The sequence below is a fragment of the Oncorhynchus clarkii genome, chromosome 3, assembly GCF_045791955.1.
Source record: "Oncorhynchus clarkii lewisi isolate Uvic-CL-2024 chromosome 3, UVic_Ocla_1.0, whole genome shotgun sequence".
In the NCBI taxonomy this organism is placed as follows: Eukaryota; Metazoa; Chordata; class Actinopteri; order Salmoniformes; family Salmonidae; genus Oncorhynchus; species Oncorhynchus clarkii.
In genome coordinates, this window is record NC_092149.1 from 42,566,351 (window position 1) to 42,578,501 (window position 12,151).

General features: G+C 41.3%; 1 protein-coding gene across 1 annotated transcript; it reads left to right on the forward strand.

Moving 5' to 3' along the window:
- The first annotated feature begins 645 nt into the window (after nucleotides 1-645).
- Nucleotides 646-4,373, forward strand: LOC139405980 (G-protein coupled receptor 183). Its single transcript, XM_071148439.1, has 3 exons — nucleotides 646-997; nucleotides 1,256-1,770; nucleotides 2,078-4,373. Exons 1-3 carry the CDS (start codon nucleotides 646-648, stop codon nucleotides 2,240-2,242), a joined length of 1,032 nt encoding a protein of 343 aa, XP_071004540.1. The 3' UTR covers nucleotides 2,243-4,373.
- Nucleotides 4,374-12,151: the final 7,778 nt, after the last annotated feature.

The following is a 12,151-nucleotide window of genomic DNA, read 5'->3' on the forward strand; positions in this document are numbered from 1 at the left end:
CCTCAAATTGATTTCTAGATGTAATCTTTATCTAATTGATCAGATCATCTGCATTGATAGATCATGGTCTTAGATAAACTGGAAGAACACACATCGTTGAAGTGTTCAACTTAATACCAGGCACTTCTGCATTGAAAATGGCATTTGACTGGTTGTGACCAAAACTGTAACTTTGCACTACCTCTTCTGAAGAAAGTGGGGGTGGGATTTGCGACACAGTCATTCTCTTCAAAAGTGTTTACAAACAGTTCTCCAAGTCACTTTACTTTCAAACACCAGAGTTAACAGACTGTCTTGGATAGCAGGTGAAACGCTGAAGTCTTTTTGCATATTTGTCATTATAGATATGCAATCCTTTATATTCAAAGCTAAATGGTCTATTCATTCAGTATTGATTAACTATAGTTGTAGAAGTTAATATATGTATTGTTAATATATGTGTTAGCTCAGTATTTATTTATTTGTGTCCCTTTTGGACAAATCCGTTTTTTGAATGTAATTAGCTGTCACAGTTTAAACTCCAGCACACTAGATTATTGTGTTCTCCATGAAGTATTCAATGGATCTCAACCAACTTTTTGGGTTATTCATCAGGGTTCATCCACAACTTTTTTTCTCAAACTGATTTTTTTCTCAACAGGAGAAATGTCTACCAACATCTCTGTGGACCCGGTGGATTTAAACACCTCTGACACCAACCAGATGTGTGATGTCTTTGTCTACCAGAGAGCTGCCCTGATCATCTTCCCAATCTTCTACTCTCTGGTGTTCCTCATCAGTGTCTGTGGCAACTGCCTTGTCCTGTATGTGACCTGTCAGAAGAAGCAGAAGTTCAACTCCACGTCTCTTTACCTGGTCAACCTGGCTGTGTCTGATGCATTGTTCACATTGGCACTGCCAGGGAGAGTCACTTACTACATCAGACAGTTTGACTGGCCCTTTGGGGATTTGCTCTGCAGGCTGGCTACTATGTTGTTCTTTTCAAACACATACTCAGGTAAGGTGTGTGTGTGTGTTGTATGGGGAAAACTGTGTAAGAGCTGCAGCATTCCGCAGTAGGTTGTTGTTATAGTAAAAACGAACTTTTTCTCACAGGTTTATATAAAACATTTACATTTATGCCCTAGTTTTTGCATGTGTGTGTATGTGTGTCAGTCTGTCAATTTTTTTCTCTGTCTGCTTGCCTGTCTGCTGGTTAGTGTCTTCTGTTTATTCATCCACCCATTCAATATCCCGTCTCCCTCTCTTCCACCAGGAATTGCCTTCATGACATGTATCAGTCTAGATCGGTACCTGGCCATGGTCCACCCCCACCGGCTACAGTACCTGCGGAGTGTCAAAGTGGTGCGAGGGGTCTGCTGCCTCGTCTGGCTACTGGTGTGTCTGGAAACTGCCCCCCTGCTCTTCCGTACCATGCTCCATGACCACAGAGGCCGACGAACCTGCATGGAGTACTTCACCTTTGAGGGTACTCGCTCCACCCCTTATCTTCTCTTCCTGGCCTGTACGGTTTCCTTCTGTCTCCCCCTACTGGTCATCATTGTGTGTTACACTCGGATCAATCTCAAACTGAGTCGCACAGCCAAACAGAACCCACTGACTGGCCGCTTGGGTCGTAGCCGCAGAGCCAACAATATCATCCTCCTCATCCTCCTCACCTTCGTCCTGTGCTTCAGCCCCTACCACCTCAACATCATGCAGTTCATGCTGAGGAAGATGCTGGGCCAGCCCAAGTGTGACGAGATGCGGGCATTCAAGGCTTCCCTACAGGTAGGACCTGCTAAAGTGAATGTCTGTATGTCAGTTGTTGGTCTGTTCGTTGGTCTGTTTGTTTGTCTGTCTGTCGGTTGGGGAGACTGTTGGTGTGTCTGTCTTTCTATAAAACATGGTAGATTTACATTTATGCCCGAGATGCATCCTGCTGTGTGTGTGTGTGTGTGTGTGTGTGTTTGTGTGTCTGTCTGGCTGTCAGTCAGTATATCTGACTGTTTAGGGAACTGTGAGTTTTCTTTTTTTTGTGATACATTGAAATCCTCAACAACATTTTTTTAATTAAAAGGGCATTGTGTCCCTGCAGGTGACTGTCTCCATGATGAACCTTAACTGTTGTCTGGACCCTGTCATCTACTTCTTTGCCATTAAGACGTACAAGCAGAGGGTGATGAGTCTGTTCAAGGGCTACCTTTCTACCCCTGCTCCTTTCTCCAAAACCGCCACCGACAACAGCAGCAGCAACACCTAAACATCAACATCAGTAGGAAGAGATTGTGGTAGTTCTTTATTAAACCAGAAAGAAGTTGAGGAAGCTATTGAAGGGGATTGCACCTAGTTGATTTCTGCATCTAGGGTTTGATTTGAGGTGTTTGCGATAGTGAGCAAAGAATTATCAGGCTGTAACCATTGTTTGGGTGCTAGACCGTCTAAAGCTTTGTTCACACTGCAGGCCTTAACACTCAAATCCATTTAGTTTTTCAAATCCATTTTGGAATACTGACTGTACAAACAGCAAGTTACAAGTGACCAAATCGGATTTGTGTGTGTTCAGACTGTAGTCAATTGCTTACATTGTTACTCAAGTTGTCATTGTAATTGCGGGTGTGTGTCCAGTTGTTGTGTACTGGTATTAAGTTAAGGTGACTGACAACAATGCCTGCCATGGAAGTCTCCCAGTTGCTTTGAATGTTCAAAATCATAGCGTAAGAACACTTTTAAAGCCTCAAAGGATAAGGTGATCCGACTTTCAGAACTAGTCATTTTTGGCTAGCCAAAGCAGTCAACAAGCTTGCTAGGTAGCTGTTTAGCTTGCTAGCACAAATCACTAATGTGTTTGTAAACAATTAACAAGCTAGATAGCTACCACATGTTGTTGTCAAACTGTCAACTGAGAAGCCTGCAAACCACACGATACGCCAAATAACAGTAAAAAAATACTAGAAGGCAAATAAATCAGAGTTGACTGTTCAGACGCAAGTCTCATCATTTACAAATATGGTCCAAATTGGGTCTTGAAATATCCAATTCGATGTGCTTTTTGTCTGTTCAGACTGCAGAAAAAATAATATATTAAAATCAGATATGCATTTTTTTTGTCACTTCAAACCAGTGTGAACAAGGCTTAATAAGATGCAATTAATATAGAGCAGCCTGATTTTGAGCTCAGCTTGAACTATCAAAACTGCAAACTGAGCCTAAAGGCAAAGGTCACTTATCGCTTATATTTAAGGCAGGAGAGCATATTGACATGGGGTCCATATCAAATTTACCAATTCATTAATTTCAAATCACTCCATATGTGTTTCTTTATTTACGTAATGCCTATACAGTTGTTGTAAATGGTTTACACTGTACATATCCCATTATATGTTTTATATTGCTATGCCCTGTCTAAGCTGGGAGGGGGGCTACTTACTAAGCAATATGGAATTGCTTTAAGCAGGTCATACCATGGAACATTTTGTTAGTTATTTTTTTTATATAAAAATGATTTGATGAAGAAGAAAGCATTAGCCTTACTGCTATAAGCCCATACAAACACATTGATTCACTACATGGAACAACAGATAGTCCCCCACCAAAGAAATATAAAGGAAGTTTGTTCTTAAGTGTCTGTCCTATACCTTTAACATATAAGAAACATCTGGAAACATTTGTACATGTATTTAACCCTATATTTTTGGCACTAAACATACTCCATATATACTGCACTTCCATGCATGTTTTCGACTGGTACAGGACCTTCAGACAAGTCTTGTGAGGCCTGTGGAAATCCTACAAAAACAACCCATATGTATGTGTTTGTGAGAGTCTCACCTTTACACAGATGGGTCAAACTGTTCGAAAGCTACAGACGGAGGTTGGCAGATTGGCTGTATCAACTTCTGATGCTTGTGGGGGTCGTAGAGCAAAACAGAGAACACCATAGTGTTCATGAGAGACCCATCTTTCCATAGAGAGATTATAGTTTGTAGCCCAAACCATTCAGATGCTACAGACAATTTTGTGAGATGTGTCATGGTCTGACAAACACCGCTCTAGCTCTGTCACCTTTGACCGCAGATGCGGAAGTGTAACATAGGCGGATGCGGTGGATTGAGATGCATCTAAAGCAAAAACAGATCTCTAGCTTAAACTGACAGAATTTTATGGGGAGTTTGTATTTATGCTAATTAGATTCCCACGTTACGTGGTTTAATATGACTCAAATGTGTATATATAATTCAGTTATTTTTGTACAAAGAAATGTTACAATATTTTGTTGAAAACTGAATGAGTAAATATTTAATGCAAATGACGTAAGGTGACAAGTTCTTGATTTACAACATGTATAATTGTAATCTGTAAATGTCTGGCTAGAGATATAGGCTGGAGTTGGGGACATTTTCTGTATCATTTTACTGTACTGAATAATATAATCTGCAGCTGAATAAACATATTAGTCATCTCTCTGATGTATAACATTTGTTGCGGGTGGCCATTAACAGAAGGTACGATAATGAATGGGTTCATTTTCATTGTGTGGAGAAAAAATAAATGTGTGGACCTAGCCATGTAGAAACAATCTGAATGTATCAAAGCGTATAATTGAATTTCATCCGATTATATTTGGACACTCGGTATATTTCCATTCCATATTTAGTTACACAACACAGCCAGATCACGGGAAAAACACCAGAGCATTAAAGTCAAACATAATGTTTTCAAAATTAACAGATTTGAGATGTAAAAGTAAATACACCTTAATAGAGAATTACTCAAGTAAAGGTAAAAGTCACCCAGTAAAATACTACTTGAGTAAAAGTCTAAAAGTATTTTGACAATGTAATTGCTCAAATATTTTTTTTATTTTTATTTCACCTTTATTTAACCAGGTAGGTTGCAACTGCAACCTGGCCAAGATAAAGCAAAGCAGTTCGACACATACAACAACACAGAGTTACACATGGAATAAACATACATACAATCAATAATACAGTAGAAAAATCTATATACAGCATGTGCAAATGAGGTAGGATAAGAGAGGTAAGGCAATAAATAGGCTATGGTAGCAAGTTAATTACAATATAGCAATTAAACACGGGAATGGTAGGATGCGCAGAAGATCAATGTGTAAGTTGAGATACTGGGGTGCAAAGGAGCAAGATAAATAAATAAATACAGTATGGGGATAATGTAGATTGGATGGGCTATTTACAGATGAGCTATGTACAGGTGCAGTGATCTGTGAGCTGCTCTGACAGCTGGTGCTTAAAGCTAGTGAGGGAGGTAAGAGTCTCCAGCTTCGGTGTTTTTTTCAGTTCGTTCCAGTAATTGGCAGCAGAGAACTGGAAGGATAGGCAGGCAAAGGAAGAATTGGCTATGGGGGTGACCAGTGAGATATACCTGCTGGAGCGCTTACTTCGGGTGGGTGCTGCTATGGTGACCAGTGAGCTGAGATTAGGCGGGGCTTTACCTAGCAGAGACTTGTAGATGACCTGGAGCCAGTGGGTTTGGCAACGAGTATGAAGCGAGGGCCAGCCAACGAGAGCATACAGGTTGCAGTGGTGGGTAGTATATGGAGCATTGGTGACAAAAACGGATGGCACTGTGATAGACTGCATCCAATTTGTTGAGTAGAGTGTTGGAGGCTATTTTGTAAATGACATCGCCGAAGTGAAAGATCGGTAGGATGGTCAGTTTTACAAGGGTATGTTTGGCAGCATGAGTGAAGGATGCTATTTTGCTAAATAGGAAGCTGATTCTAGATTTAATTTTGGATTGGAGATGTTTAAAGTGAATCTGGAAGGAGAGTTTACAGTCCAACAAGGCACTTAGGTATTTTTTGTTGTCCACATATTCTAAGTCAGAACGGTCCAGAGTAGTGATGCTGGACGGGCAGATAGGTGCGGGCAGCGATTGGTTGAAAAGCATGCATTTAGTTTTACTTGCATTTAAGAGCAGTTGGAGGCCACGGAAGGAGTGTTGTATAGCATTGAAGCTTGTCTGGAGGTTAGTTAACGCCGTGTCCAACGAAGGGCCAGAGGTATAGAGAATGGTGTCGTCTGCTTAGAGGTGGATCAAAGAATCACCAGCAGCGAGAGCGACATCATTGATGTACAGTGCCTTGCGAAAGTATTCGGCCCCCTTGAACTTTGCGACCTTTTGCCACATTTCAGGCTTCAAACATAAAGATATAAAACTGTATTTTTTTGTGAAAAATCAACAACAAGTGGGACACAATCATGAAGTGGAACAACATTTATTGGATATTTCAAACTTTTTTAACAAATCAAAAACTGAAAAATTGGGCGTGCAAAATTATTCAGCCCCTTTACTTTCAGTGCAGTAAACTCTCTCCAGAAGTTCAGTGAGGATCTCTGAATGATCCAATGTTGACCTAAATGACTAATGATGATAAATACAATCCACCTGTGTGTAATCAAGTCGCCGTATAAATGCACCTGCACTGTGATAGTCTCAGAGGTCCGTTAAAAGCGCAGAGAGCATCATGAAGAACAAGGAACACACCAGGCAGGTCCGAGATACTGTTGTGAAGAAGTTTAAAGCCGGATTTGGATACAAAAAGATTTCCCAAGCTTTAAACATCCCAAGGAGCACTGTGCAAGCGATAATATTGAAATGGAAGGAGTATCAGACCACTGCAAATCTACCAAGACCTGGCCGTCCCTCTAAACTTTCAGCTCATACAAGGAGAAGACTGATCAGAGATGCAGCCAAGAGGCCATTGATCACTCTAGATGAACTGCAGAGATCTACAGCTGAGGTGGGAGACTCTGTCCATAGGACAACAATCAGTCGTATATTGCACAAATCTGGCCTTTATGGAAGAGTGGCAAGAAGACAGCCATTTCTTAAAGATATCCATAAAAAGTGTTGTTTAAAGTTTGCCACAAGCCACCTGGGAGACACACCAAACATGTGGAAGAAGGTGCTCTGGTCAGATGAAACCAAAATTGAACTTTTTGGTAACAATGCAAAACGTTATGTTTGGCGTAAAAGCAACACAGCTCATCACCCTGAACACACCATCCCCACTGTCAAACATGGTGGTGGCAGCATCATGGTTTGGGCCTGCTTTTCTTCAGCAGGGACAGGGAAGATGGTTAAAATTGATGGGAAGATGGATGGAGCCAAATACAGGACCATTCTGGAAGAAAACCTGATGGAGTCTGCAAAAGACCTGAGACTGGGACGGAGATTTGTCTTCCAACAAGACAATGATCCAAAACATAAAGCAAAATCTACAATGGAATGGTTCAAAAATAAACATATCCAGGTGTTAGAATGGCCAAGTCAAAAGTCCAGACCTGAATCCAATCGAGAATCTGTGGAAAGAACTGAAAACTGCTGTTCACAAATGCTCTCCATCCAACCTCACTGAGCTCGAGCTGTTTTGCAAGGAGGAATGGGAAAAATTTCAGTCTCTTGATGTGCAAAACTGATAGAGACATACCCCAAGCGACATACAGCTGTAATCGCAGCAAAAGGTGGCGCTACAAAGTATTAACTTAAGGGGGCTAAATAATTTTGCACGCCCAATTTTTCAGTTTTTGATTTGTTAAAAAAGTTTGAAATATCCAATAAATTTCGTTCCACTTCATGATTGTGTCCCACTTGTTGTTGATTCTTCACAAAAAAATACAGTTTTATATCTTTATGTTTGAAGCCTGAAATGTGGCAAAAGGTCGCAAAGTTCAAGGGGGCCGAATACTTTTGCAAGGCACTGTATACAGAGAAGAGAATTGAACCCTGTGGCACCCCTATAGAGACTGCCAGAGGTCCGGACAACAGGCCCTCAGATTTGACATACTGAACTATATCGGAGAAGTAGTTGGTGAACCAAGAGAGGCAATCATTTGAGAAACCAAGTCGAAAGCCTTAGCCAGATCGATGAATACGGCTACACAGTAATGTCTCTTATCGATGGCGGTTATGATATCGTTTAGGACTTTGAGCGTGGCTGAGGTGCACCCATGACCAGCTCTGAAACCAGATTACATAGCGAAGAAGGTACGGTGAGATTCGAAATGGTCGGTAATCTGTTTGTTAACTTGGCTTTCAAAGACCTTAGAAAGGCAGGGTAGTATAGATATACTGTAGGTCTGTAGCAGTTTGGGTCTAGAGTGTCTCCCCCTTTGAAGAGGGGGATGACCGCGGCAGCTTTCTAATCTATGGGAATCTCAGACGATACGAAAGAGAGGTTGAACAGGCTAGTAATAGAGGTTGCAATCATTTCGGCAGATAATTTTAGAAACAGAGGGTCCAGTTTGTCTAGATTTGGGTGAAGGAGAAGTGGGGGAGGTTAAGGCGAGTTACTGTGGGGAGCGCAGGGCAGTTGCCCGGGGTAGGGGTAGCCAGGTGGAGAGCATGGCCAGCTGTAGAAAAATTCTTATTGAAATTCTCAATTATTGTGGATTTATTGGTAGTGACAGTGTTTCCTAGCCTCAGTGCAGTGAGCAGCTGGTAGGAGGTGCTCTTATTATCCATGGACTTTACAGTGTCCCAGAACTTTTTTGAGTTTGTACTACAAGATGCACATTTTTGTTTGAAAAAGCTAGCCTTAGCTTTCCTAACTGCCTGTGTATATTGGTTCCTAACTTCCCTGGGAAGTAGCATACCACGGGGGTTATTCGATTCTAATGCAGAATGCCACATGATGTTTTTGTGTTGGTCAAGGGCAGACAGGTCTGGAATGAACCAAGGGCTATATCTACTTCTAGTTCTAATTTTTTTTGAATGGAGCATCCTTATTTAAGATGGTGAGGAAGGCACTTTTAAAGAATAGCCAGACATCCTCTACTGACGGGATGAGGTCAATGTCATTCCAGGATACCCTGGCCAGGTCAATTAGAAACGCCTGTTCGCAGAAGTGTTTTAGGGAGCGTTTGACAGTGATAAGGGGTGGTCGTTTGACCGCAGACCCATTACGGACGCAGGCAATGAGGCAGTGATCACTGAGATCTTGGTTGAAAACAGCAGAGGTGTATTTGGAGGGTGAGTTAGTTAGGATGATATCTAGGAGGGTGCCCGTGTTCACAGATTTGGGGTTGTACCTGGTAGGTTCAGTGATAATTTGTGTGAGATTGGGGGCATCAAGTTTAGATTGTAGGATGGCCAGGGTGTTGAGCATGTCCCAGTTTAGGTCACCTAGCAGCACGAGCTCAGAAGATAGATGGGGGGGCAATCAATTCACATATGGTGTCCAGGGCACAGCTGGGGGCAGAAGGTGGTCTACGGTGAGAGTCTTGTTTCTGGAAAGGTTCATTTTTAGAAGTAGAAGCTCGAATTGTTTTGGTACAGACCTGGATAGTAAGACAGAACTCTGCAGGCTATCTCTACAGTAGATTGCGACACCGCCCTCTTTGGCAGTTCTTGGCGGAAAATGTTATAGTTAGGGATGGAAATTTCAGGGTTTTTGGTGGTTTTCCTAAGCCAGGATTCAGACACGGCAAAGACATCCGGGTTGGCAGAATGTGCGAAAGCAATGAATAAAGCAAACTTATGGAGTAGGCTTGCATGAAACCAAGGCTTTTACGGTTACAGAAGTCAACAAATGAGAGCACCTGAGGAGTAGGAGTGGATCTAGGCACTGCAGGTCCTGGATTAACCTCTACATCACCAGATAAACAGAGGAGAAGTAGGATAAGGGTACGTCTAAATGCTAGAAGAACTGGCCGTCTAGCACATTCAGAACAGAGAGTAAAAGGAGCAGGTTTCTGGGCATGATAGCATAGATTCAATGTACGGACAAAGGTATGGTAGGAAGAGTACACTGGAGGTAAACCTAGGCATTGAGTAATGATGAGAGAGATTTAGTCTCTAAAGATGTTTAAACCAGGTGATGTCATCGCATATGTGGGAGGTGGAACAACATGGTTGGTTAAGGCATATTGAGCAGGGCTAGAGGCTCTACAGTGAAATAAGACAGTAATCACTAACCAGAACAGTAATGGACAAGGCATATTGATATTAGGGAGAGGCATGCGTAGCCAAGTGATCGTATGGGTCCAGTGAGTGGTTGGGCTGGCTGTGGACATGGCGATTCAGACAGTTAGCAGTCCGGGGCTAGCAAGCTAGCAGTTAGCAGGCCGAGGCTAGCAAGCTAGCATAAGGGCCTTAGAGGGATGTCGCTTTGGGGGAAAGTCTGCTTTTGCCTCCTCGTGCGGCGACGTCGAGGAGTATCAAAAATATCAAAAGTAATAGTATAAATCATCTCAAAGTCCTTATATTTAGCAACCAGACGGCATCATTTTCTTGTTTTTTTAATTTATGGATAGCCAGTGCCATACTCCAACACTCAGACATAATTTACAAACGAAGCATGTGTTTAGTGAGTCTGCCAGATCAGGGGCAGTAGGGATGACCAAGGATGTTCTCTTTATTAGTGTGTGAATTAGGACATTTTCCTGTTCTGCTTAGCATTCATAAGTATTTTGGGTGTCAGAGAAAATATATGGAGTAAAAAGTAAACAATTTTCTTTAGGAATGTAGTGAAGTAAAAGTTAAAGTAATCAAAAATGTAAATAGGAAAGTAAAGACACACCAAAAAACAACTTACAGTAAGAAGTACTTTCAAGTATTTTACACCACTGCATATGGCATCATGACTTATGTTCAGTGAGCATTTCAGAATGTTAAGCGCTAACGAATCAATTTCCTGCAACACTTCAGTTTTTATTATGTATTATGTAACAAAGAACAGAGTTATGTAACAAAGAACAGAGTGAATCGTATAAGATATACACATTGAAACCCTTTGATAATACTGATCTTAATCATAGTTTTTCTTAGAAGGTCATACTTTCCAGAGAAATGCTTACCATACTGCTAAACACATTTATATGCAGGCAACCTGTAAACACACAAAGACATGAAAAGGAGATATAAATATGATACTGAATGAAATGCATCTCCTTTTCTCCCTCACCGCACATACACCAACAACATGCACACACGTATGCACCAGCGGCAGCCCACCCATTGAGGCGTTAGGGACACCATCCCACTTGTGATAAAAATAAATAAAGAAACGTTTGATTGGTCAACCAAAAATGTTTTAAAATATTTGCAGTGAAAAAGTATACAGTGTATATATATATATATATATATATATATACTATATACACTACCATTCAAAAGTTTGGGGTAACTTAGAAATGTCCTTGTTAATGAAAGAAAAGCAAATGTTTTGTCTATCATCAAATTGATCTGAAATACATTGTAGACATTGTTAATGTTGTAAATGACTATTGTTGCTGGAAACTGCTAATTTTTTTAATGGAATATCTACATAGGCGTAGAGAGGCACATTATCAGCAACCATCACTCCTGTGTTCCGATGGCACGTTGTGTTAGCTAATCCAAGTTTATCATTTTAAAAGGCTAAATGATCATTGGAAACCCCTTTTGTAATTATGTTAACACAGCTGAAAACTGTTGTGCTGATTAAAGAAACAATACAACTGGCATCCTTTAGACGAGTATCTGGAGCATCAGCATTTGTGGGTTCGATTACAGGCTCAAACTTGTCGGTCCATTCTTGTTCTGAGAAGGCTATTCCATATGAGAAATTGCCAAGAAACTGAAGTTCTGTTACAACGCTGTGTGCTACTCCCTTCACAGAACAGCGCAAACTGGCTCTAACCAGAATAGAAAGAGGAGTGGGAGCTATAGGAGGATGGGCTCATTGTAATGGCTGGCATGGAATATTTGGAATGGAGTCAAACATGTGGTTTACATACTCTGTTTGATGTGTTTGATACCGTTCCATTCACTCCATTCCAGGCATTATATTGAGCCTGTCCTCCTATAGCTTCTCTCACCAGCCTCATCTGGCACGCACGCACCCACCCCCACACACAAACACAGTCTTGGACAGCTAACCTTGTCGGGACACACAATTCAGTCCCATTCAAAATCCTAACCCAAAAACCTAACCCTAAACCTAACCCAAGCTCCTAAACCTAAACTAACCCAAGCTTCTAATCCTAACCCTTAATGTAATTCCAAAACGAATTCTAACCATAACCCTAAACCCCTAGAAACAGCATTTGACCTCATGGGGACTAACAAAATGTCCACAGTTGGTCAACTCTTTGTTTGTTTTCTCTTCTTGTGGAGACTTCTGGTCCTCACAAGAATAGTTAAAAACATC

Excerpts from the sequence above, each read along its gene's own strand:
- LOC139405980 (XM_071148439.1), top strand. The coding sequence starts at position 646 with ATGTCTACCAACATCTCTGTGGACCCGGTGGATTTAAACACCTCTGAC. Across the intron at positions 998-1,255 it reads CTTTTCAAACACATACTCAG|GAATTGCCTTCATGACATGT; the intron begins GTAAGGTGTGTG and ends CTCTTCCACCAG. Across the intron at positions 1,771-2,077 it reads CATTCAAGGCTTCCCTACAG|GTGACTGTCTCCATGATGAA; the intron begins GTAGGACCTGCT and ends GTGTCCCTGCAG.